The 27985-nt window shown below is 41.4% G+C and overlaps 1 protein-coding gene across 1 annotated transcript; it reads left to right on the forward strand.

Annotated features, from left to right (window-relative positions):
* The first annotated feature begins 2856 nt into the window (after positions 1 to 2856).
* vps26a (VPS26, retromer complex component A) lies at positions 2857 to 26728 on the forward strand. Its single transcript, XM_046354287.1, has 9 exons — positions 2857 to 3004; positions 8756 to 8905; positions 22048 to 22123; positions 22628 to 22784; positions 22999 to 23163; positions 23313 to 23419; positions 23628 to 23696; positions 23877 to 24019; positions 24530 to 26728. The coding sequence occupies exons 1-9, from the start codon at positions 3002 to 3004 to the stop codon at positions 24641 to 24643; spliced, it is 984 nt and encodes a 327-aa protein (XP_046210243.1). The 5' UTR covers positions 2857 to 3001; the 3' UTR covers positions 24644 to 26728.
* Positions 26729 to 27985: the final 1257 nt, after the last annotated feature.

The raw sequence follows: 27985 nt of genomic DNA on the forward strand, positions 1-27985 counted from the left end.
CAATGATTTATAACTCAAATACTGTTTTAGAGAGGATATGAGCTCCCTATGCTTCTGTAGCGGACATGAGTCGGGCTTATGGTCTTGTGATGACGTAGCCCTGCCTGTGACTTCAGAATCAGTCACACTCAACACCACATGGTATTCCCTGTTAGTCTAATGGCCAATACATTGGTTTCTCTTGTGGGAGACCATGGTTTAGATCCAATAGCAGTGGGTGCCGTTTAAGACGAGGGAGAACGATTATTTTTCTTATGAGCGTGGCCTTATTTCAATTACATTGGATGACTGTCATTCATATTCCATTCACCCAGCTCAAAGTAACATCGATAGGTTTAGGCTACTCCTTTCAACTCAAATTTTCTCTACACCCATCAGACGGATGCTACAAATGTTTCACTATTTAAATTTGAAAGAAATTCACTGAGGATGGTCCTCCCCCTCCACTGTTCAGATCCCCACATGACACTTCCACCACACTGTGTCATTTCCTGAACTGCCCATAGTCTGTTATCACACCCTTGTGTTAAATATTTCCCTGAGCTTCGTCTGTAGTTTCTCATGACTTAGAAAACCTCCTATTACAAAATATATTAGCCTGTCTTGAGTTAGTAAGCGTCAAACGCACTTGCCTCTCTTTAGCAAAACTTTCCAGATGAGAATGCAGGATTAAAACACTAGACTGTATTGTTATTTTGAGTACACACATAGTAGTGCTCAGGTCTCACTAGTGTTTTCGTATCTTTAGCTTAAAGCTATATGTCAAACTATCATTTTGATCTCACAGACTGTCAGTCTTTGCATTCATAGATCCATCTTTGAATTTGAGAGTGGTTACATTTCTCCAGGCTGAATAAGGAATTAAGGATTGTGCATTTAAAGGTGCAAGCCCACTCCACCTATCTGACTTTAGGTCACATGATAGCTCATGGATTTTAAAGTGTGATGTTTGCAACAAGAGGATTTACAGTGCACATTTCTCTGTTAAAATAAAAGTTTACTGAGTAACGCTGGATGGTCACACAGTGCTATATGTATCAGTCAAGTGATATGAATAGGGATCATCTAAACCTCTTCTAAAGAAAGTTACTGTAAACAATAGAGATATTGCCAAAACCTTCAGAAATGTATTGTCATCTGCAGACAGTGCGTGTTAATTTACATATATTAATGTTCTTGAATGCTCCTTTCCAGGTGAAAGTGATTTTTAGCCTATGCAAGCTGCATTGTTAACATTATTTTCATACTCTGGTGACACTTCGAAAAGAGATCTCATTCTCAATGTGCAATCAGGATAGATAACAAACAGAGTAGCAGCAGCGTATGAAAGAGTGTGAAAGTATGTGTGTGTGCATTGTGTGTGTGTTAGTGTAGTATCTGTGAATGTGTGGGTGGAGTCCAGTGAGTGTTCATAAAGCCAGTGCATGATAGTCAGTACAAATTAAAAGGAGTCAATGCAAATAGTCAGGGTAGCCATTTGATTAACTGTTCGGCAGTCTTATGGCTTGGGGGTAGAAGCTGTTTGGGAGCCTTTTGGACCCAGATGTGTGTTCCAGTACCGCTTACCGTGTGGTAGCAGAGAGAACAGTCTATGACTTGGGTGGCTGGAGTCTTTGACAATTTTTAGGACCTTCCTCTGACACAGCCTGTTATAGAGGTCCTGGATGGCAGAGAGCTCAGCCCCAGTGATGTACTGGGCCATACGTACCACCATCTGTAGCGTCTTACGGTCGGATGCCAAGCAGTTACCATACTGTGATAAAGCCAGTTAAAAACTTCTTAGGGATTGGTGTCCCTTCTACGGGATGGTTGAGCTAACGTAGGCAATTAGCATGAGTTTGTGAGTAAAAATACAATTTCCCAGGACATAGACATATCTGATATTGTCAGAAAGCTTACATTCTTGTTCATCAATCTGCACTGTCCAATTTACATTAGCTATTACAGTGAAATAATAGCATTCTATTGTTTGAGGAGAGTGCACAATTTTGAACATAATGTTATTAATAGATCATTTAGGCACATTTGGGCAGCCTTGATACAAAATTTTGAACAGAAATTCAATGATTCATTGGATCAGTCTAAAACTTAGCACATACACTGCTGCCATCTAGTGGACATAATACATTTTTGCCTTTCTCTTGCATTACAAAGATGGTACAAAAAAAATACAAAAGAACACTTGTTTTTTTCACATTTACATTTACATTTAAGTCATTTAGCAGACGCTCTTATCCAGAGCGACTTACAAATTGGTGCATTCACCTTATGACATCCAGTGGAACAGTCACTTTACAATATTGCATCTAAATCTTAAGGGGGGAGGGGGGGTGAGAAGGATTACTTATTTTTCTTTGTATTATCTTTTACCAGATCTATTGTGTTATATTCTCCTACATTCCTTTCACAGTTCCATAAACTTCAAAGTGTTTCCTTTCAAATGGTACCAATAATATGCATATCCTTGATTCAGGGCCTGAGCTACAGGTAGTTAGATTTGGGTGTGTCATTTTAGGTGAACATTTAAAAAAGGAGCAGATAAAAAAAATAGGTTTTAAGATGCTGTCAATGTTGCAGCTGTAGAACATTTTGAGGACCTGAGGGCCCATGCTAAATCTTTTCAGCCTCCTGAGGGGGAAGAGGTGTTGTTGTGCCCTCTTCATGACTGTGTTGGTGTGTTTGGACCATGATAGATCGTTAGTGTTGTGGACACCAAGGAACTTGAAGCTCTTGACCCGCTCCACCACATCCCCATCTATGTGAATGGGGGCGTGCTCGGCCCTCCGTTTCCTGTAGTCCACGATCAGCTGCTTTGTTTTTACTGAAATTGAGGGAGAGGTTGTTGTCCTGGTCCCGAGCAAAAAAAATGATATGACTAGACATGGGACTTTTATTTTGAAATTTCTGTGTTGCCACTATTACTGCTCCTCTTGTTTGTATCGTCACAGGAATTAGCAACACGGAGGCTAGATAGCTGTCTACAACTGTTTAAACAGCTGAAATGGTGAGTTCAAAATTAAAGAAGAAGTAGCACGTAACTTTAACTTGTACATAAATAGAGATGTACTAAAGCCAAGGTATTGTCATCCTCTGGCCCTTTCGTTATTTTTTCTTCTATTTCTTGGCTAACGGCTAGCTAGCCTAGTATAACGTTATCAGCACAGGTCGGAGGCCCTGGCTGGAACCCCACTGTTCTTCCTAGCTTGGTAGATAGTTTTGATTCGTGGCAATTAGCTAGCGTGGCGGTTATCTCGTTTCCAACTGTGACTATTATCCCCGAAAGCTGAAAATTTAGTTACACCTAAAGCATTAGCTAGATGGCGAATGTTAACAAGTTACTGGCTCATCGTCTTGTCTGGACGTCACGAGAAATGTTGACTGCTAAACGTTAGCTGTCAAGCGTGCGATTTGCCTTTAGCCCATGGCACTTCTAACGGAATTAATCTTCACTGTAGCATGTTTCATGACATTATGTTATTTAGCTAACTAGCCAAAACACCCATCTGTTAGCTAGCTAAGTAATAATCAAAGTCCCATAACTTAACGTAGCCCCATGGGAAATATATCTGACACGGTACCTACTGGGGTAGTTCTTGCAGAAACTATTTTTAAAAATAGCTCCGCCATTTCTTGGTTGCAAAAACATTCTAATAATTCGTCTAATTTCAGTTTTTGACAAAACAAGCCAAGTATAGTGTAGAGAGTCATTGTAAAACGTTGTGAAATATATTTTCCATATCCAAAAATATAGTATTTTCAGCTGTTTGAAGCTGGTGTACAAACCCGAAAGTAAAATACGCAAAAACAAAACTTGACGGGGAAGCATAGAAATAGCACACACAGAACAGATATACAGCTTCTTAAACTTGCTTTCAATGCGAATGACAGATCTATTACAGACGTTAACACATCACTTGTGGTATGGTTTTGGAAGCATAAGGACCTTATCTTGCGGTACCAGAGCACCAAGTCTGGGACCAAAAAGGCTCCTTAACAGCTTCTACCCCCCCAAGCCATAAGACTGCTGACCAGTAAATCAAATGGCTACCCAGGCCTATTTTCTTTGCACTGACTCTCTTGCACAGGTTCAATGTACACACTGGACTCTAACCGCACACTCACACATGCTACACTGACACTCCAACGCACACATATGCATGCATATTTACGCCACATACGTATATATTCACATTCCTTCACACTCTTTACATAAGCTGATGCTACTCTCAAATCAAATTTGATTGGTCACATACACGTGTATAGAAGATGTTATTGCACATGTAGTGAAATGCTTGTGTTTTTTTAGCTCCAACAGTGCAGTAATATCTAACAGTTTCTCAATACACACACTACATTAATCTAAAGTAAGGAATGGAATTAAGAATATATAAATTAGAGGTCGACCGATTATGATTTTAACACTGATACCGATTATTGGAGCACCAAAAAAAGCCGATACCAATTAAATCGGATGATTTTTATTTATTTATTTGTAATAATGATAATTACAACAATACTGAATGAACACTTATTTTAACTTAATGTTAATACATCAATAAAATCAATTTAGCCTCAAATAAATAATGAAACATGTTCAATTTGGTTTAAATAATGCAAAAAAGTGTTGGAGAATAAAGTAAAAGTGCAATATGTGCCATGTAAGAAAGCTAACGTTTAAGTTCCTTGCTCAGAACATGAGAACATATGAAAGCTGGTGGTTCCTTTTAACATAAGTCTTCAATATTCCCAGGTAAGACGTTTTAGGTTGTAGTTATTATAGGTATTATAGGACTATTTCTCTCTACGACTTGTATTTCATATACCTTTGACTATTGGATGTTCTTGTAGGCACTTTAGTATTGCCAGTGTAACAGTATAGCTTCCACCTCTCTCCTCGCCACTACCTGGGCTCAAACCAGGAACACATCGACAACAGCCACCCTCGAAGCAGCGTTACCCATGCAGAGCAAGGGGAACAACTACTTTAAGTCTCAGAGCGAGTGACGTTTGAAACGCTATTAGCGCTCACCCCGCTAACTAGCTAGCCATTTCACATCGGTTACACTTGAAGCATTGCGAAGAGCTGCTGGCAAAATGCATGAAAGTGCTGTTTGAATGAATGCTTACGAACCTGCTGGTGCCTATCATCGCTCAGTCAAACTGCTCTATCAAATCATAGACTTAATTATAACATAACACACAGAAATACGAGCCTTCGAACCTTAATATGGTCGAATCCGGACACTATCATTAAGAAAACAAAACGTTTATTATTTCAGTGAAATACGGAACCGTTCCGTATTTTATCTAACGGATGGCATCCCTAAGTCTAAATATTGCTGTTATATTGCACAACCTTCAATGTTATGTGACAATTACGTAAAATTCTGGCAAATTAGTTCGCAATGAGCCAAGCGGCCCAAACTTTTGCATATACCCTGACCCTGCGTGCAATGAACGCAAGAGAAGTGACACAATTTCACCTGGTTAATAATGCCTGCTAACCTGGATTTCTTTTAGCTAAATATGCAGGTTTAAAAATATATACTTCTGTGAATTGATTTTAAGAAAGGCATTGATGTTTATGGTTAGGTACACGTTGGAGCAACGACAGTCCTTTTTCGCGAATTCGCACCGCATCGATTATATGCAACGCAGGACATGCTAGATAAACTAGTAATAACATCAACCATGTGTAGTTATAACTAGGGATTATGATTGATTGATTGTTTTTCATAAGATAAGTTTAATGCTAGCTAGCAACTTACCTCGGCTTCTTACTGCATTCGTGTAACAGGCAGGCTCCTCGTGAGGCAGATGGTTAGAGCGTTGGACTAGTTAACCGTAAGGTTGCAAGATTGAATCCCTGAGCTGACAAGGTAAAAATCTGTCGTTCTGCCCCTGAACAAGGCAGTTAACCCACCGTTCCTAGGCCGTCATTGAAAATAAGAATGTGTTCTTAACTGACTTGCCAAGTTAAATTAAGGTGTAAAAAATATATATATATCAAAGTCGGCATCCAAAAATAACAATTACCGATTGTTATGAAAACTTGAAATCGGCCCTAATTAATTAGCCATTCCGATTAATCGGTCAACCTCTAATATAAATATTTGGATGAGAAATGTCAGAGCGGCATAGACTAAGATACAGCAGAATAGAATACAGTATATACAGTTGAAGTCGGAAGTTTACATACACTTAGGTTGGAGTTATTAAAACTAATTTTTAAACCACTCCACAAATTTCTTGTTAACAAACTATAGTTCTGGCAAGTCGGTTACGACATCTACTTTGTGCATGACACAAGTCATTTTTCCAACGATTGTTTACAGACAGATTATTAAAGTTATAATTCACTGTATCACAATTCCAGTGGGTCAGAAGTTTACATACACTAAGTTGACTGTGCTTCTAACCAGCTTGGAAAATTCCAGAATATGATGTCATGGCATTAGAAGCTTCTGATAGGCTAATTGACATCATTTGAATCAATTGGAGGTGTACCTGTGAATGTATTTCAAGGCCTACCTTCAAACTCAGTGCCTCTTTGCTTGACATCATCGGAAAATCAAAAGCCAAGACCTCAGAATTTTTTTTGTAGACCTCCACAAGTCTGGTTCATCCTTGGGAGCAATTTCCAAACACCTGAAGGTACCACGTTCATCTGTACAAACAATAGTATGCAAGTATAAAAATCATGGGACCACACAGCCGTCATACTGCTCAGAAAGGAGATTTGTTCTGTCTCCTAGAGATAAACATACTTTGGTGCGAAAAGTGCAAATCAATCCCAGAACAACAGCAAAGGACTTTGTGAAGATGCTGGCGGAAACAAGTACAAAAGTATATTTTTCCACAGTAAAACGAGTCCTATGTCGACATTAACCTAAAAGGCCGCTCAGCAAGGAAGAAGCCACTGCTCCAAAACCGCCATAAAAGAAGCCAGATTACCGTTTGCAACTGCACATGGGGACAAATATCATACTTTTTGGAGAAATGTCCTCTGGTCTGATGAAACAAAAATAGAACTGTTTAGCCATAATGACCATCGTTATGTTTGGAGGAAAAAGGGTGAGGCTTGCAAGCCGAAGAACACCATCCCAACCGTGAAGCACAGGGGTGGCAGCATCATGTTGTGGGGGTGCTTTACTGCAGGAGGGACTGGTGCACTTCACAAAATAGATGGCATCATGAGGGGGGGAAAATTATGTCTTGAGATGTTGCTTTAATATCCACATCAGTCAGGATGTTAAAGCTTGGTCGCAAATGGGTTTTCCAAATGGACAATGACCCCAAGCATACTTCCAAAGTTGTGGCAAAATGGCTTAAGGACAACAAAGTCAAGGTATTGGAGTGGCCATCACAAAGCCCTGACCTCAATCCTATAGCAAATTTGTGGGCGGAACTGAAAAAGCATGTGCGAGCAAGGAGCCCTACAAACCTGACTCAGTTACACCAGCTCTGTCAGGCGGAATGGGCCTAAATTCATCCAACTTATTGTGGGAAGCTTTTGGAAGGCTACCCAAAATGTTTGACCCAAGTTAAACAATTTAAAGGCATTGCTACCAAATACTAATTGAGTGTATGTAAACTTCTGACCCACCATGGAAATGTGATGAAATAAATCATTCTCTCTACTATTATTCTTACATTTCACATTCTTAAAATAAAGTGGTGATCCTAACTGACCTAAGATATGGAATTTGTACTAGGATTATATGTCAGGAATTGTGAAAAACTGAGTTTAAATGTATTTGGCAAGGTGTATGTAAACTTCCGACTTCAACTGTACATATGAGATGTGTAATGCAAAATATGTAAACATTATTACAGTGACTAGTGTTCCATTATTAAAGTGATTGCAAGTCTATGTATATAGGGCAGCAGCTTCTAGTTTTCTAGTAATGGCTATTTGGCCTTGAGATGGAAGCTGTTTTTCAGTCTCTCGGTCCCAGTTTTGATGCACCTGTACTGAACTTGCCTTCTGCATGATAACAGGGTGAACAGGCAGTGGCTCGAGTGGTTGTTGTCCTTGATGGTCTTTTTGGCTTTCCTGTGACATCGGGTGCTGTAGGTGTCCTGGAGGGCAGGTAGTTTGCCCCCGGTGATGCGTTTGGCAGACCGCACCACCAACTGGAGAGCCCTGCGGTTGCGGGTGTTGCAGTTGCCAAACCAGGTGGTGATACAGTCAAACAGGTTGCTCTCAATTGTGCATCTGTTAAAGTTTGAGGGTTTTAGGTGTCAAGCTGTTTATTATCTATGTATAGCCACTTTACCCCTACCTTCATGTAAATATTACCTCAATTACCTTGACTAACCGGTACCCCTGCACAAGGACTCTACCAGGACGGTGTTAAAACGGGTTTAAACAGTGTACAGTTAGTGTGTATTTTGCATTTGTGAAATTATTTTCATGTAGTATGAAAGTAGAGGGATTTATATTTCTAGAGAATTGAGAATCAATTGAGAATTGAGAATCAATTGAGAATTGAGAATCAATTGAGAATTGAGAATCAATTGAGAATTGAGAATCAATTGAGAATTGAGAATCAATTGAGAATCAATTGAGAATTGAGAATCGTTTAGTTGGGAGTATTTGGCTGTTTTGGCTTCCAAAGTCAATTCAACCTTCAAGTAGAACATGTAACGCCCTTGGACTAAGGAGTAATGTTAAGCTCCTTTAGTCCATTATTGAGAGTTATTTCTGATTGAATTTGCCTTTGAGTTTATTTTAAATTCTTCCTGTTTTCAGAGTTTCCTGGGTGGTTTATTTGGTCCTGTGTGTGAAATTGATGTCCTACTCAATGATGCAGAGACTAGGAAGACAGCAGAACTCAAGACAGAGGATGGGAAAGTGGAGAAGAACTATTTATTTTATGACGGAGAATCGGTCTCTGGGAAGGTGAGCATTGCACACAGACACACATTAGGGTTTCCGTTAGGACATTGTCAAACAATTGCCAAAATACGGAAATCTAGGAAATATATAGTCGGCTATGAATAATATGGATGAGAACTCTCTTGGTAGATAGTGTGGTCAACAGATTATCATAAGATACTCTACCTCAGGTAAGCAGAGTAGCCTAGTGGTTAGAGCGTTGGACTAGTAACCGGAAGATTGCAAGTTCAAACCCCTGAGCTGACAAGGTACAAATCTGTCGTTCTGCCCCTGAACAGGCAGTTAACCCACTGTTCCTAGGCCGTCATTGAAAATAAGAATTTGTTCTTAACTGACTTGCCAGGTTAAGTAAAGGTAAAATAAAAAATAAAATAAATAAAATACCAAGACTTCTTTAATATTAGACATCATGCACCAGCTATTATTGACAGACACACACCCCTAATCTTACCAGACGTAGCTTCTCTGTCCGATGCATGGAAAATAACGCCGGCTCTATATTAACCGTGTCGTCGTTCAGCCACGACTCGATGAAACATAAGATATTACAGTTTTTAATGTCCCTTTGGTAGGATAATCTTGATCGTAGGTCATCCATTTTGTTCTCCAATGATTGCATGTTGGCCAATAGAACGAATGGCAGTGGATGTTTACTCATTCGCCTACGAATTCTCAGAAGGCAGCCTGACCTCCGTCCCCTTTTTCTCCATCTTTTCTTAACGCAAATGACGGGGATTTGGGCCTTCGCGTTGGATTCTTTAAAGAAAAAATCTTTGTCCAGTTCGAGGTGAGTAATTGCTGTTCTGATATCCAGAAGTTACTTTCGGTCATAAGAGACGGTAGCAGCAACATTATGTACAAAAAGAAAAGTTACAACACGAAAAAACTAACAAAATAGCAAAGTTGGTTAGGAGCACATAAAGCGGCAGCCATCCCATCCCCTCCGGCGCCAGTTCGTAGCCGTCTATTCACCACCAAAAACCGATGCTGGAACTGACTGCACTCAACAAGCTGTATAAGGCCATAAGCAAACAAGAAAAAGCTTGTCAGATGATGCGATGCTAAACTACAGCACTGTTTTGGTAGCACAGACTGGAATATGTTCCACGATTCATCCAATGGCATTGAGTATAATACCACCTCATCGGCTTCAACAGTAAGTGCATCGATGACGTCGTCCCCACAGTGACTGTACGCACATATCCCAACCAGAAGCTATGTATTGATTACAGGCAACATGCGCATTGAGCTAAAGGCTAGAGATGCTGCTTTCAAGGTGCAGAACACTAATCCGGACGCTTATAATAAATCCCGCTATGCCCTCAGACGAACCATTAAATAGGCAAAGCGTCAATACAGGACTAAGATTGAATCCTTCTACACTGGCTCTGAGGCTCGTTGGATGTGGCAGGGCTTGAAAATTGTTACGGACTACAAAGGGAAACCCAGCCGCGAGCTGCCCAGTGCCTCACTTCAAGTCAAGCAACACTGAAGCATGCATGAAAGCACCAGCTGTTCTGGATGACTGTGATCACGCTCTCGGTTGCCGATGTGAGCAAGACCTTTTAAACAGGTCAACATTCACAAAGTTGTGGGGCCAGACGGATTACCAGGACGTGTACTCAAAGCATGACCAACTGGCAAGTGTCTTCACTGACATTTTCAACCTCTCCCTGAGTCTGTAATACCTACATGTTTCAAGCAGACCACCATAGTCCCTGTGCCCAAGGAGGCGAAGGTAACATGCCTAAATGATTACCGCCTCATAGCACTGATTTACATTACATTTAAGTCATTTAGCAGACGCTCTTATCCAGAGCGACTTACAAATTGGTGCATTCACCTTATGACATCCAGTGGAACAGTCACTTTACAATAGTGCATCTACTCACGTCGGTAGCCATGAAGTGCTTTGAAAGGCTGGCCATGGCTCTCATCAACAGCATCATCCCAGATACCCTAGACCAGCTATTCCCAAACTGGGGTACATTCGCGCAATGCCGTCGGGGGTACGCCAAATAAGTTTTCTTTCTCCATGTTTTCAAGCAGTCCATTTATATTTTCCAACACGGCGATACATTTTGGTGAGATTTCTTTCTTGCCTGGGTAGCCTCGTTTCACTGCCAAAAATAAATGTAACCATCTAGTGTTCAGCAAAGTAACAACACAATGGCAAATACAGGTATCTTGTCAAATAATTAACATCCAATCACATTAACCGTTACTCTATCCCGGGAATTCCACTAATGGTCCGTATGTAGCCAAACGTAGCTGCTTCTCATTCCGTTTGCTCGAAAATGTATAAATGGTTTAAAAAAAGTAAGGACCGTGTCCATAGACACACATACCAGCTCTACTGGTAGTACTGCTACTACCAGCAGTACTACACCTGCACCTATCGACGACACAAGTTGTTCTGCTTCCACGAGCACATCCAATGCTAGCATGAGTAATTCTACATTTGTTGTTAGCCCAGTTAGCATGGACACTGACAGTTGTGAATCTGATGCAGTCTAAGAGCTACTGCCCCCTTACCCGGTAAAGCACCGAAAAACAGACCGGGACGTTGGACCATTGAAGAGGTGCAAATATGATGAGAACTACATTGTTTTGGGGTTCACTTATATTGGGAGTAGTGCCTTTCCTCAGCCACAGTGTGTTATATGTGCAAAAGTACTATCTCACAACTCATTGAAATCTTCACTCTTGCATGGACATTTAGAAACAAAACAATTAAAAAAATTATTCACAAGTTTTTTGAGCAAGAAAAATACTTCCGAGTAGTAAGACATGTATAAAAGAAACAGATACCATTAATAAGAAGGGTCTGGAAGCGTCTTATATGGTGAGCTACCGAGTGGCTTAGACAGGCAAGCCCCATACTATTGTGGAGGACTTAATTCTTCTACCTGCTGCTGCGGATATGGCTGGGGAAAAAGGCCCAAAAAACTATACAGACAATGCCTACATCAAACAACACTTTCACGACGCATCTGTGACATGGCAGGAGATGTTTTGAAACAATTACTGCTTCGCATACAAGCCAGTGAATTCTATATGTTACAGCTGGATGAGTCAACAGACGTGGTGAGCATGGCCCAGCTCCTGGTATATGTCCATTACGTTTATGGGGGTTCAATTAAGGAAGACCTCCTCTTCTGCAAGCCACTGGAAACCAGGACAACAGGAGATGATATTTTTTAAATATTGGACAGCTTTGTGACATCAAATAGACTGATATTTGTACTGATGGCGCAAAAGCCATGACAAGGAGGGGTAACGCGCGTGCAAGCAGTTGCTCCCTACGCCACTTGGGTACACTGCAGCATCCACCGAGAAGCTCTTGCTGCCAAAGGAATGCCTGACATCTTCAAAGACGTTTTGGACACAGTGAAAATGCTTAACTTTGTTAAAGCAAGGCCCTTGAACTCTCATGTATTTTCTGCACTATGCAATGATATGGGCAGCGACCATGTAACACTTTACAACATACAGAAGTGCGCTGGTTATCAAGGGGCAAAGTATTGACACGTTTTTTAAAATTGAGAGACGAACTTCAAGTTTTCTTTACTGACCATTATTTTCACTTGTCTGACCGCTTGCATGATGACGAGTTTCTCACATGACTGGCCTTTCTGGGTTTATTTCTCACCTGAATGATCTGAATCTAGGATTATAGGGACTCTGCGCAACTATATTCAATGTGCGGGACAAAATTGAGGCTATGACTTAAGATGTTGGAGCTCTCTGTCTGCATTAACAAGGACAACACACAGGTCTTTCCATATTGTATGATTTGTTTTGTGTGCAAATGAACTCATGCTTAGGGACAATGTCAAATGTGATAGCGAAGCACCTGAGTGAGTTGGGAGTGCAATTACTCAGTGCTTTCCTGAAACAGATGACACAAACAACTGGATTCGATATCCCTATCATGCCCTGCCTCCTGTCCACTTACCGATATCTGAACAAAAGAGCCTCATCGAAATTGCAGCAAGCGGTTCTGTGAAAATTGAATCAGAAGCCACTGACATATTTCTGGATTGGACTGCGCTCAGAGTATCCTGTCTTGGCAAATCGCGCTGTTAAGACACTGATGCCCTTTGCAACTACGTACCTGCAGTGGGGAGAACAAGTATTTCATACACTGCCGATTTTGCAGGTTTTCCTACTTACAAAGCATGTAGAGGTCAGTAATTTCTATCATAGGTACACTTCAACTGTGAGAGACTGAATCTAAAACAAAAATCCAGAAAATCACATTGTATGATTTATAAGTAATTAATTTGCATTTTATTGCATGACATAAGTATTTGATCACCTACCAACCAGTAAGAATTCCGTCTCTCACAGACCTGTTAGTTTTTCTTTAAGAAGCCCTCCTGTTCTCCACTCATTACCTGTATTAACTGCACCTGTTTGAACTCGTTACCTGTATAAAAGACACCTGTCCACACACTCAATCAAACAGACTCCAACCTCTCCACAATGGCCAAGACCAGAGAGGTGTGTAAGGACATCAGGGATAAAATTGTAGATCTGCACAAGGATGGGATGGGCTACAGGACAATAGGCAAGCAGCTTGGTGAGAAGGCAACAACTGTTGGTGCAATTATTAGAATATGGAAGTTCAAGATGACGGTCAATCACCCTCGGTCTGGGGCTCCATGCAAGATCTCACCTCGTGGGGCATCAGTGATCATGAGGAAGGTGAGGGATCAGCCTAGAACTACAGGGCAGGGCCTGGTCAATAACCTGAAGAGAGCTGGGACCACAGTCTCAAAGAAAACTGTTAGTAACACACTACGCCGTCATGGATTAAAATCCTGCAGTGCACGCAAGGTCCCCCTGCTCAAGCCAGCGCATGTCCAGGCCCGTCTGAAGTTTGCCAATGACTATCTTGATGATCTTGAGGAGGATTGGGAGAAGGTCATGTGGTCTGATGAGACAAAGATGGAGCTTTTTGGTCTAAACTCCACTCGCCGTGTTTGGAGGAAGAAGAAATATGAGTACAACCCCAAGAACACCATACCAACTGTGAAGCATGGAGGTGGAAACATCATTCTTTGGGGATGCTTTTCTGCAAAGGGGACAGGACGACTGCGCCGTATTGAGGGGAGGATGGATGGGGCCATGTATCGCGAGATCTTGGCCAACAACCTCCTTCCCTCAGTAATAGCATTGAAGATTGGTCGTGGCTGGGTCTTCCAGCATGACAACGACCCAAAACACACAGCCAGGGCAACTAAGGAGTATCTGAAAGGTCCTAGCCAGTCTCCAGACCTGAACCCAATAGAAAATCTTTGGAGGGAGCTCAAAGTCCTTATTGCCCAGCGACAGCCCTGAAACCTGAAGGATATGGAGAAGGTCTGTATGGAGGAGTGGGCCAAAATCCCTGCTGCAGTGAGTGCAAACCTGGTAAAGAACTAGAGGAAACGTATGATCTCTGTAAATGCAAACAAAGGTTTCTGTACCAAATATTAAGTTCTGCTTTTCTGATGTATCAAATATTTATGTCATGCAATAAAATGCAAATTAATTACTTTAAAAATCATACAATGTGATTTTCTGGATTTTTGTTTTAGATTCCGTCTCTCACAGTTGAAGTGTACCTATGATAGAAATTACTGACCTCTACATGCTTTGTAAGTAGGAAGACCTGCAAATTCGGCAGTGTGTGGGAGTGGATTCTCGGCCCTCACTAGCATTAAAACTAAATACAGGCACAGACTGTGTGTGGAAAATGATTTTAAGACTGAGACTCTCTCCAATACAATCCAACATTGCAAAGTTATGTGCATCCTTTCAAGCACACCCTTCTCATTAACCTGTGTTGAGTTATTCACCATTTTTGATGAACAAATAAGGTTTTATATGTAAGATGGCAAAATAAAAGTCAAAATTATTGATTATTATTATTATTTGTGCCCTGGTCCAGTAAGAGCTCTTTGTCACAACCTGGCTCATGGGAAGTGACAAACTCTCACTCATTCTTTTGCTTAATAAACTTATCGTATAGTGTGTGTGTGTGGCAGGCTTACATTGATGGCAAAAAAAACAACAATTGAGAGTGCCTTTACCCTGGTGGTAGAGGGGATACGCAGCTTTAGGTTGAATGTTTGAAGAGGTACGGGACTATAAAAAGTTTGGGAACCACTTCCCTAGACCCACTCCAATTCGCTTACCGCCCCAACCGATCCACAGATGACTCAATCTCACGCCACATTCCTCTTTTCCACCTGGACAAAAGGAACGCCTACGTGAGAATGCTGTTAATTGACTACAGCTCAGCATTCAACACCGTAGTGCCCAAAAATCTCATCACTAAGCTAAAGACCCTGGAACTAAACACCTCCCTCTGCAATTGGATCCTGGACTTCCTGACGGGCCGCACCCCAGGTGGTAAGGGTAGGCAACAACACGTCTGACACGCTGATCCTCAACACTGGGGCCCGTCAGGGGTACGTGCTTAGTCCCCTCCTGTACTCGTCCTTGTGGCCAAACAACTCCAACACCATCATTAATTTTGCTGATGATACAACATAGAGAGGACAACAACCTCCCTCAATGTGAGCACGACAACGGAGCTTATTGTGGACTACAGGAAAAGGCAGGCCGAATAGGCCCCCATTAACAACGACGAGGTTGGAGCGGGTTGAGAATTTTAAAGTTCCTTGATGTCTGTATCGCCAACAAACTATCACGGTCCAAACACACCCATTTTCTTTTATTTTACCTTTATTTAACTAGGCAAGTCGGTTAAGAACAAATTCTTATTTTCAATGATGGCCTAGGAACGGTGGGTTAACTGCCTTGTTCAGGGGCAGAACGACAGATTTTTACCTTGTCAGCTCGGGGATTCGATCTTGCAGACTTTCGGTTACTAGTCTCACGCTCTAACCACTAGGCAAACTGTCGCCCCACCAAGACAGTCGTGAAGAGGGCATGACAACACCTTTCCCCCTCAGGAGACTGAAAATATTTGGCATGGGTCCTCAGATCCTCAAAGTTCTACAGCTGCACCATCGAGAGCATCCTTACCGGTTGCATCTCCGCCTGGTATGGCTACTTCTCGGCATCTGACCGTAAGGCGCTACAGAGGGTAGTGTGTACGGCACTGGAGCCAAGCTTCCTGCCATCCATGACCTATATACTAGACCATCAGAGGAAAGCCCAATAAATTGTCAAAGGCTCCAGTCACCCAAGTCATAGACTGCTCTTTCTTCTACCGCGCGGTAACGGAGTGCCAAGTCTAGGACAAAAAGGCTTCTTAACAGCTTCTACCCCAAAGCCATAAGACTTCTAATCAGTTAATCAAATGGCCACCCGGACTATTGATATTGACCCCCCCACCCTTTGTTTTTACACTGCTGCGACTTGTCTTTATCTATGCATAGTCACTTCACATCTACCTACATGTACAAATTACTTCGACAAACCTGTAGTCCCGCACATCGACTCTGTACCGTTATTGTCACTTTATTGATACTCTTTATTTTTTACTTTTGTTTATTTGGTAAATATTTTCTTAACTCTTCTTGAACTACACTGTTGGTTAAGGGCTTGTAAGTAAGGTTGTATTTTGCGCATGTGACAAAGTTTAATTTGTAGTGCTGATTTTGGGATGTTTGATTTCTGGTTGTCTTAGTCACCACGTCCACCACTAATAAGCTGAGCTTCTCAGTACTTTTTTCTTCACCTCACACAGTAAGTCAATGAAGTCTGTTTTTTTTTTACATCCATTGCGAATGACAGGCCTACTGTGAGGAACTATTTGGCTATTTGAAAGATCTTTCCAACAATCAAATCAAACTTTATTTGTCACATGCGCCGAATACAACAGGTCTACTAGACCTTACCGTGAAATGCTTACTTACAAGCCCTTAACCAACAGTGCAGTTCAAGAAGAGTTAAGAAAATATTTACCAAATAAAATAAAGTTAAGAATAATAAAAAGTAACACAATAACATAACAATAACAGGGCTATATACAGGGGGTACCGGTACTGAGTTAGTGTGCGGGGGTACAGGTTAGAGGTAATTTGTACATGTAGGTTGAGGTGAAGTGACTATGCATAGATAATAAACAGCAAGTAGCAGCAGTGTACAAAACAAATGGAGGGGGGGGTCAATGTAATAGTCCAGTGGCCATTTGATTAATTGTTCAGCAGTCTTATGGCTTGGGGGTTAAATCTGTTAAGGAGCCTTTTGGTCCTAGACTTGGCACTCAGAAATCACTTGCTGTGCGGTAGCAGAGAGAACAGTCGATGACTTGGGTGACTGGAGTCTCTGACAATTTTATGGTCTTTCCTCTGACCGCCTATTATATAGGTCCTGGATGGCTGGAAGCTTGCCCACCCCCCCTCCTTACGTTGCCATATCAGGCGGTGATGCAACCGGTCAGGATGCTCTCGATGGTGTAGCCGTAGAACCTTTTGAGGATATGGGGACCCATGCCAAATCTTTTCTGTCTCCTGAGGGGGAAAAGGTTTTGTCGTGCCCTCTTAACTGTCTTGTTGTGTTTGATAGATTGTTGGTGATGTGGACACCAAGGAACTTGAAACTCTCGACCCGCACCATTACAGCCCCATTGATGTTAATGGGGGCCTGTTTGTCCTGCCTTTTCCTGTAGTCCATGATCATCTCCTTTGTCTTGCTCATATTGAGGGAGAGGTTGTTGTCCTGGCACCACACTGCCATCCCCCCCTCAATCACCAAGCCTCGGTGTGAAAGGGCAAAATATCATCACCTGATGATCCCATATATCCAGTGGAAATATCATAAAATACCTTTCCCTTGTGTAAAAAAAAAAGCTGCCCCGAGCTCACTGTCATAGGAAACTGAGGGCCCAGAATAGGCTAGTTGATACAATGTTGCAAGTTTGCTAGAGACCGCTTCGGACCTGACCCAGTTCATTGATTTGATACGTTGCACTTCACTAGCGACAGCTCAAGTGAAAACAGATAGTGATGGAGGCAGAACGGCTGAGTAGAAAGATGAATGTGATTGAAAGAACCAGAATTTATCAGTATATTTTCTGTTTTTATTTGTTGTCTTTTTGTATTTTTACTTAATTGGCAGTTTTAGTCCCACGGCTGAATTGGCCATCCCTGAGTTCCATGGGCTCATTTAGGCTATTTAGCCGCAAGTAATCACAGTGTAGCCTATCAATGTGTCCATATGGTAGAGGCTGGTGCTCTCGCAGTAGTTGACTTTTAAATGGTATATTCCATTATTTCTTTTGTATTTTACCCCCTTTTTTCTTCCCAATTTCGATCGTGTCTCATTGCTGCAGCTCCCCAACTGGCTCGAGAGGCGAAGGTTGAGTCATGCGTCTTCCGAAACATGACCCGCCTAACCACGCTTCTTAACACCCACCCGCTTAACCCGGAAGCCAGCTACACCGTTCAACTGATGACCGAGGTCAGCCGCCCGGCCTGCAACAAGGAGTTGCTATAATGTGATGAGCCAAGTATAGCACCCTCGGCCAAACCCTCCCCTAACCTGGATGACGGGTGGCCAATTGTGCGCCGCCCTGTGAGACTCCCGATCACAGCTGTTTGTGATACAGCCCGGGATCGAACCCGGGTCTGTAGTGACTCCTCTAGCACTGCATAAGGTGAATGCACCAATTTGTAAGTCGCTCTGGATAAGAGCGTCTGCTAAATGACTTAAATGTAAATGTAAATGCAATGCGGTGCCTTTAGACCGCTGTGCCACTCTGGAGGCCCATATTTTAATTACAATTTAACTAACCATGTGACAATGATTTTGAGAAACAAAAATGTTAATATTGAAATGAAACTGTTATAAGAAAATGCATATCTGAAAATCACAACTGACAAGCAGATCTGTAGAAATGGTTGGATAAATTGTATGCTTCTTCAATCTTGAAACTCACACGGCACCTAAGAAGCCTTTAAAAAAGAAATGCCTCCACCTTCTATGGTCAGATTTTCAAGCAAGGTAAGACATGCCTCATAATATGAAGTTAAACATTCAGGTTTCAAACAATTAAGTATGTTTTCAAAATGCATACTGCCTCCAGCTCACATTTTAAAGTGGTGGGTGACGCGTTGATAGTCTGCCTACCTTTTAGTTTTTTCTCCTGGTTAATTTGGCCGGCAACAAAAAAAAAATTTTTTTGTCAAAAGCTGGCAATTACCGGCTAATGGAAACCGTGACAAATACACATGGTATGACATTATGATGGCGATCAATGCCGTGCATCGGACTGCTTCCTATGTCAATGTGTGCTATGCCAATTCATGATGTGCAGTTCGTGAATGATTCCTTATTTTTCAACAACTCTTTTTACTGACTTGAGTCATGATGCTTTTTTCTGAGTGACTCGTTTAATCTGCTGGCCACAATGAGTCCTACACCAGGATTGATAAACTCAGCAATAAAAACGTCCTCTCACTGTCAACTGCAATTATTTTCAGCAAACTTAACATGTGTAAATATTTGTATGAACATAACAAGATTCAACAACTGAGACAAACTGAACAAGTTCCACAGACATGTGACTAACAGAAATTTAATAATGTGTTCCTGAACAAAGTGGCGGTCAAAATCAAAAGTAACAGTCAGTATCTGGTGTGGCCACCAGCTGCATTAAGTACTGCAGTGCATATCCTCCTCATGGACTGCACCAGATTTGACAGTTCTTGCTCTGAGATGTTACCCCACTCTTCCACAAAGGCACCTGCAAGTTCCCGGACATTTCTGTGGGAATGGCCCTAGCCCTCACCCTCCGATCCAACAGGTCCCAGACGTGCTCAATGGGATTCAGATCCGGGCTCTTCGTTGGCCATGGCAGAACACTGACATTCCTGTCTTGCAGGAAATCACGCACAGAACGAGCAGTATGGCTGGTGGCATTATCATGCTAGAGGGTCATGTCAGGGAGAGCCTGCAGGAAAGGTACCACATGAAGGAGGAGGATGTTTTCCCTGTTTCGCACAGCTTTGACGTTGCCTGCAATGACAAGCTCAGTCCGATGATGCTGTGACACACCGCGACGGACCCTCCACCTCCAAATCGATCAAGCCCCAGAGTACAGGCCTCGGTGTAACGCTCATTCCTTCGATGATAAGCTCAAATCCAACCATCATCTCTGGTGAGACAAAACCGCGACTCGTCAGTGAAGAGCACTTTTTGCCAGTCCTGTCTGGTCCAGCAACGGTGGGGTTGGCCCCATAGGCGACGTTGTTGCTGGTGATGTCTGGTGAGGACCTGCCTTACAACAGGCCTACAAGCCCCCAGTCCAGCCTCTGTCAGCCTATTTGCGGACAGTCTGCGCACTGATGGAGAGATTTTGCGTTCCTGGTGTAACTCTGGAACAACGGGATGTTGTTGTTGTCATCCTGTACCTGTCCTGCAGGTGTTGTGTTTGGATGTACCGATCCTGTGCAGGTGTTGTTACCTGTGGTCTGCCACTGCGAGGACAATCAGCTGTCCGTCCTGTCTCCTTGTAGTGCTGTCTTAGGCATCTCACAGTACGCACATTGCAATTTATTTCCCTGGCCACATCTGCAGTCCTCATGCCTCCTTGCAGCATGCCTCCTTGCAGACCCTGGGCATCTTTCTTTTGGTGTTTTTCAGAGTCAGTAGAAAGGCCTCCTAAGTTTTCATGACTGTGACCAACATAACTGTGACCTACATAACTTAATTACCTACTGTCTGTAAGCTGTTAGTGTCTTAACGACCGTTCTACATGTGCATGTTCATTAATTGTTTATGGTTCATTGAACAAGCATGGGAAACTGAAGTTATTTGGATTTTTAGGAATTATCTTTGAAAGACAGGGTCCTGAAAAAGGGACGTTTCTTTTTTTGCTGAGTTTCCATGCTTTTACATGTTTAGAACTGATAATTCATTGCATGGTGCAAGAATGAATTCAATGAATTGATTTTTGAATATTATGGTGAATACAGCTTTATAGAACCAAAACATTCACAGCCTCTGCTCAATGAACTCCAGAGCAAATCGTTTTGGGGGCTGCAGTTTGCAAACGATATTGTGCTTATCACCCTCACGGCAGTCAAGCAATTCATTCCACCAAGAGTCGTACACAATCTTGCCTGGTTGCGGCCACAACTAGACTTCGTTTCAAATGTGTCAAGAAATAGTCTTATTTCTGTGCCTAGCAATCAAGAAATGTATGCTGAATAAATATGTAAACCCAACATGTAAAGTGTTGGTCCCATGTTTCATGAGCTGAAATAAAAATCCTGGAGATTTTCCATACGCACAAAAGCTTATTTCTCTCAAATTATGTGCACAAATTTGTTTACATCCCTGTTAGTGAGCATTTCTCCTTTGTCAAGATAATCCATCCACCTGACAGGTGTGATATCAAGAATCTGATTAAACGGCATGATCATTACACATGTGCACCTTGTGCTGGGTAAAATAAAAGGTCACTCTGTTGCAAGAGAATTTGTTAATTTCTCTACCATATGCCACCTCCCAACATCGTTTTAGAGAATTTGACAGTATCGCCAATTGGCCTCAAAACGGCAGACCACGTGTAACCACGCCAGCCTAGGACCTCCGCATTTGTCTTCATCACCTGCGGGATCGTCTGAGACCAGCCACCCAGACAGCTGATGAAACTGAGGAATATTTCTGTCTGTAATAAAGCCCTTTTGTGGGTTAAAGTCATTCTGATTGGCTGTGCCTGGCTCCCAAGTTGGTGGGCCTGTGCCCACCCATGGCTGTGCTCCCGCCCAGTCATGTGAAATCCATAGATCATTAGGGCCTAATACATTTATTTAAATTGACTGATTTACTTTTATGAACTGTAAATCAGTAAAATCGTTAAATGTTGCGTTTTTATATTTTTGTTCCGTATACATTGTTTAAAGCACGCTTTTACAAGCCTCACTCACAAATTATATCTCCAATAAACCCCCTATGGTGAGCAACATGTGAAGGAGAGGCTTGTAGAAGCATGACTTTCTTGTTTTCAGTTCATTGTTAGCAGGTGTGGGGTCCTGCATGCTCTGACTCAAATGAACATAAATGTGTCAAAAGATTTGTTCTTTTGACTGACCGAGTCAAAGATCAGAGACAGTAAAAAGAGCCAAACTTCCCATCACCTATGCCAATACCCGACAACTTGTTTGTTTTCTTTTAAGGTGAATCTCAATGTGAGGCAGACAGGCAAGAGACTAGAACACCAAGGGATTCGAATTGAGTTTGTTGGGCAGATTGGTGAGTTTATGTTGATTTATATTTTGATATTATAACCTTGCAGCAGCGCACCACCTCAAACACCAGCCATGCGTTGTTTATTGGTTCACAAACCAAGTGCACTGTCAGTCTCATTTAGGCTAAACGGCTTAGCAAACCATGTGCTTGTCATGTGAAAACTACAATGGACTACACTCCACACCACAGACCCTGGCCGGGTGGCAAAGTGTTTCTGTGAAGACTCCTTGACCATTACTGAGGGTTCAATGTTGTCAAACCAACTGAGGAAGTTTAAGGGAAGCCTTCAAATAACACACTATTTTCTCTGAACGTCTGATCATAGGACAAAAGTTTAAATCTGAATATAGGACAATCTAGGTTATTAGATTCAGGCCTACTTCCTTATTTATACATTTGTTCAAATTAATGTGTCCCTCAATACAACAGATTTGCCTATTGGAAATATTAGGTTCCTGTGTGTGATGAACCTAACATAAGTGTTTAAACTTGTGCTCTGTCTTTCAGAGCTTTTCAGTGATAAAAGCAACACGCATGAATTTGTGAACCTGGTAAAAGAGCTTGCCCTGCCAGGGGAGTTGACTCAGAATCGAAGCTACGACTTTGAGTTCATGCAGGTGGAGAAGCCATATGAGTCTTACGTTGGAGCCAACGTCCGACTGAGGTTAGCTCACAATATTCTCTCATACATACCCAGATATTCTCTGCATTGTCCCTGAAACCAACCATTCTATTCACACAGCTTGAGATGATCAGTGAAACTGCATTAGATGGCTTCTTGTCATTGCTACAGCCACCTTGTTATGAATATATGCACTGTCATTTGAAGTTAATTTGCATTGTAAGCCAGCCATAACTCCTATTGTTATTTCCTACAGATATTTCCTCAAAGTGACAATAGTGAGGAGACTGTCTGATCTGGTGAAAGAGTATGACCTCATTGTCCATCAGCTGGCCACTTACCCTGATGTGAACAATTCCATCAAGATGGAAGTTGGCATTGAAGACTGTCTACATATAGAGTTTGAATACAACAAGTCCAAGTAAGATGTGTACCATGATGAGACATTAATGCATTCATTCATTTAAAAAACATAGCATAGTAGCGCATTCGCGTGTCAAAATCTCTAATCATATTCAGAATTATAAAAATGTAACTTAATTTCAACCTGACCCTAATCTGTCTTCTCAGATACCACTTGAAAGATGTCATTGTGGGTAAAATCTACTTCCTTCTTGTGCGAATCAAAATCCAGCACATGGAACTTCAGTTGATCAAGAAAGAGATGACTGGAATAGGTGAGATTACGCTTACTTGGGGAGAGAGTTCACTTAAAAGGCATAAGGTGTTGCTTTTTCTTTATATATATATATACTTTTTTATTTTAAATGATTGAATTCCATAGTTCTCATTTTTGTGAACCTAAAACTGTCCCTGTAATCTTGGCTTTTGTTTTAAGAACAGTGTGAAGTAGATGTATTTAGTCATGTGAAATTCCTTTCCCAGGTCCTAGCACAACTACTGAGACGGAGACTGTTGCCAAGTATGAGATCATGGACGGAGCCCCTGTGAAAGGTGGGCACAATATGGTGTTGATGTGAATGCCCCAATATTACGATTTTATCTATTTTATTTTATGTTATTTGACCCCACCAAAACAGCATAATGTTTTCAGGACATAATGAAATCTCTCTCTCTTCTGCCATTTACCATGTAACTTGTTTCAAAATCCTCTGTCTGTTCTTTCCCTCTTAGGAGAGTCTATTCCCATCCGTCTGTTTTTAGCTGGCTACGACCTCACAGCCACCATGAGGGACGTCAACAAGAAGTTCTCTGTGCGGTACTTCCTCAACCTGGTGCTGGTAGATGAGGAGGACAGGAGATACTTCAAACAACAGGTACAGAACCTGAAAGCCAACCTCCATTTACCTACCTGTCTGTCGTACACGGAGTGTACCAAACATTAAGAACACCTTCCGAATATTGAGTTGCACACCTCCCTTTTCCCCTTAGAGCAGCCTCAATTTGTCAGGGCATGGATTCTACAAGATGTCAAAAGCATTCCACAGGGATGCTAGCCCATGTTGACTCCAATTGTCAATTGTCTCTAGGTTAAAGAAGGATTTTTAATCCTGTCTCCTCCCCTTCATCTAGGCTGATTGAAGTGGATTTAACAAGTGACATCAATAAGGGATCATAGCTTTCACCTGGTCAGTTCGTCATGGAAAGAGCAGGTGTTCTTAATGTTTTGTACACTCAGTGTGTCTGGTAGAAACATTACAGCAGTTAATTATTACAGTAGTTTGAATTAGGCCATTATTATTGAAAGCAATCATCTTCTCTCAATATGAACATTTTATAATAACTTGAGAGGATCAATCTGACTCTGGTTGACTCTCTATTACCAGGAGATTGTTCTGTGGAGGAAAGCTCCTGAGAAAATAAGGAAACGGAACTTCCACCAACGCTATGAGTCTCCTGAGCCACGGCCGACCGTTACTGCTGAGCAACCCGAAATGTGAAGACCACTGGAAACAGATAATGCTGAGAATGTTTCTGATTATGCTTAAAGCAAACAAGGTGGCGCAACTCGACACATGCAAGGTGAAATTAAAGCGCCAGACAGCCATTTAATAGAACTACCTTCTGCAAGGTTACAGTCTCTTGCTGCTACACCTGAATGGGCTGGGTCTACTCTGCTGGCTGCAGCAAGCACTCTTGTTAGCTTACTGTATGGACTCATCTGTTTGACTCACAATATAAAGCACTGGAATGGGAGCTACCATTTATTTTATATTGCAAAAACGTTTGACCTACCCTTCCTGTAAAATATGCACTTGGTTAGGCTCAACACTGGGGACATGACGTACAATCATACACTACTAGATATTTCAAAGGATGTTCCAGTGCATGTAGGCAGGTCAAATTGAATATGATGGGTTAATGTTGTGTTCAGCGTTGGCTGTAAGGTCAAGCTGTAAGACAATAGGCATGCTTTGAGCTCAAAGGGTGCCGTATTCATAATTCACTGAAATACAGTGAGCTTCAAAAGTATTGGGACAGTGACATTTTTGTTGTTGTTTTGGTTCTGTGCTCCAGCACTTTGGAAATTAAATGATACAGTGACTGCGAGGTTAGTGCAGGCTGTCAGTTTTAATTTGAGGGTATTTTCATCCATAGCAGGGGAACTGTTTAGAAATTACAACACGTTTTGTACATACTTATGTGTATTAAAGTAGTCAAGTTTAGTATTTTCTTATTCTTAGCAGATTATTTTGTGCCCAATAGAAATTAATGGTAAATAATGTATTGTATCATTTGAGTCACTTTTATTGCAAATAAGAACATAGTATTTCTCAACACTTCTACATTAATGTGGATGCTACCATGATTACGGATAGTCCTGAATGAATCGTGAATAATGATGAATGAAAAAGTTAGACACATCTTACCCCCCACAAAAAAATGCTAAGAGGTTAGCATGTCTTGGGGGTATGATTTATGCATCTAACTTTCTCATTCATAATTTTTCGATTAATTCAGGACTATCTGTAAACATGGTAGTATCCACATTCATGTAGTGTTCAGAAACATTCTATTCTTATTTACAATAATAGTGACTCCAAAATGGCACAATACATGATTTACCATTCATTTCTATTGGGTACAAAATCTGAAACACAACCAAAACAAACAGCAAATGCATCCAGCAAGTTTTTGGAGTCACAAGCTTCATGTAATCATTGCGTGCTAGGAATATTGGACCAAATACTAAACTTTTGACTACTTTTAATAAATAAGTGAATTTGGCCCAATACTTTGTCCCCCCATTTTATGGGACCATGTACAAAAAGTGCTGTACTCTCTAAACGGTTCACCTGATATGGATAAAATACCTTCATATTAAAACACTAACCTCATAGTCATTGTATAATGTCAGATCCAAAGTGATGGAGTTCAGAGCCAAAACAGTGTGTCACTGTCCCAATACCTTTGGAGCTCACAGTATGTAAAATATTTCTATCTCCTAAGTTATTTAGTGTATAACCTGTAGTTTTTTTTTCTCTTTTTTTTCACTTCTTGTATTTTGTGCTTTTCTTTTTTCGAAATACAAATATACTGTATATTAATAAATGCTTTTGCAAGTGTCATTGGATTGAGGCACTACAAAATGCTGTTTAAATAAAATTATTTTGATCAACGGTTAGGTCCTACATGTATATCTGTATGTCCTGTTCGATGATGGTTGAATGGGTACTTACATTTTTTGTGGTTTTGTCTATATTTAGAGAAGTGCCACTTTACATTTGCATAAGGATACATATTTAAGCTCAGATGGGCTGTGCTACAATCACGTAACAATGTTGTTATGTCTTCATTTCTGAATACTATACAGGCAATATTTTTATTTATTTTTTAGTTAAGTGCCTGTAAGGTCATGAAGAAACTTATGCCAAATACTGGCCTGACTCGCCATTGCATGTTCACCACATTTTATACTGTGTTCAATATGTATCTGACTTGTGTGGACGTTGAACATTTGTATATATCTAGCCTCAGTCTATATCCATCATCAATTAAATTAAATGCAAATTTATACTTCTGTATTGGAGTGAGGTCTTTAATACTTTCTCTGATGACTTATTTCAAAGACGATATCATGCCGTTTACCATTGAAAGAAATGGTCACAGTTCCAGTCTAGTTAAGGGGTTTAAGGGGTGGCTCTCCCATAGACACCAATGCAATAGCAGCTGGGTCTGGTCTACTTACATTGACACGTGATATACAGTCAAACTTCATTCCATGGAGGGCTGAGTGTCTGCGGGTTTTCACTCCGACCCTGTAATTGATTTATGAATTAAGGTCTCTAATTAGTAAGGAACTCCCCTCACCTGGTTGTCTAGGTCTTAATTGAAAGGAAAAACAAAAAACCTGCAGATATTTGGCCCTCCGTGGAATGAGTTTGACGGCCCTGCTTGAATATGAACTCGGGGGGGGGGGGGGGGGGGGGGGGGGGGGGGAAGTGGGATGTCTCGCTTCATGTTCTGTCTCTGCTTGTATTAGTGTTTCCAATTGGTACGTGCTATCCAGGATCATTAGGACATCTCCATTTGATGTTTGAATGTAAAATGGTTGAGTTTAGTTACGGGTTAGGGTAATCTCACGTTGCCATACCTCCAAAATCAAGTCAGGTGAACCAGTATATATGTGCGTTAGTAGTGATGGGCATTCTGAGTCTTTTGGGTGAGAATGCTCATTTGGCTTTGTTCATGTTAACAAACCGGCTCATTTGTCCCGTAACGGCTCTTTGTTCAAAATCGATATACAACTATGAAAAAATGGCAAATCTCCAATGTAAAGCCCAAAAGGTAGGCTACCATTATCAGATGGTAAAATTCCAGTTCAAATAAATGTTTATCTGGCCAAGTTATTAGATTTTTTTTTTTGCACAATGGATCAGATTGACACATTCTCCACTATTGTTTCTGCAGTGAGGATTCACACTTTAGAGAATTATTTGTGCATACTGCTACTACTATAGCCGTGGGAAGTAGGGGGTGTGGAGGGTGCTGGAAAGTATTTTTCTCCCTCATATAGGAGCACTAAAGGCCTAGTTTCATATTTTGTTTATCAGTGGGTGTTGCAGCACCCCTACTTCCCGCGGCTATGGTAGCAGCAGTATGCAAATCAGGGAGCCAAATGAAAGGCTCTTTCACCGATGTGATTCAGTTCGCGATGTTCACCAAAAATATCTGTTCAAAAAGAGACTTTAGTTCGCGAACGACGCATCACTATGCGCTAGGTTTTAATGTATATGGTTAGAGATCTCTAACGCCCAGAAAGCTCCGATTCCAAATCATAT

The sequence above is a fragment of the Oncorhynchus gorbuscha genome, linkage group LG06, assembly GCF_021184085.1.
Source record: "Oncorhynchus gorbuscha isolate QuinsamMale2020 ecotype Even-year linkage group LG06, OgorEven_v1.0, whole genome shotgun sequence".
Lineage (NCBI taxonomy): Eukaryota > Metazoa > Chordata > Actinopteri > Salmoniformes > Salmonidae > Oncorhynchus > Oncorhynchus gorbuscha.

Coding starts and splice junctions, on each gene's coding strand:
- vps26a (XM_046354287.1), top strand. Junction 8,906..22,047: donor GAGAATCGGTCTCTGGGAAG/GTGAGCATTGCA, acceptor TTTTCTTTTAAG/GTGAATCTCAATGTGAGGCA. Junction 23,420..23,627: donor GAAAGAGATGACTGGAATAG/GTGAGATTACGC, acceptor TTCCTTTCCCAG/GTCCTAGCACAACTACTGAG.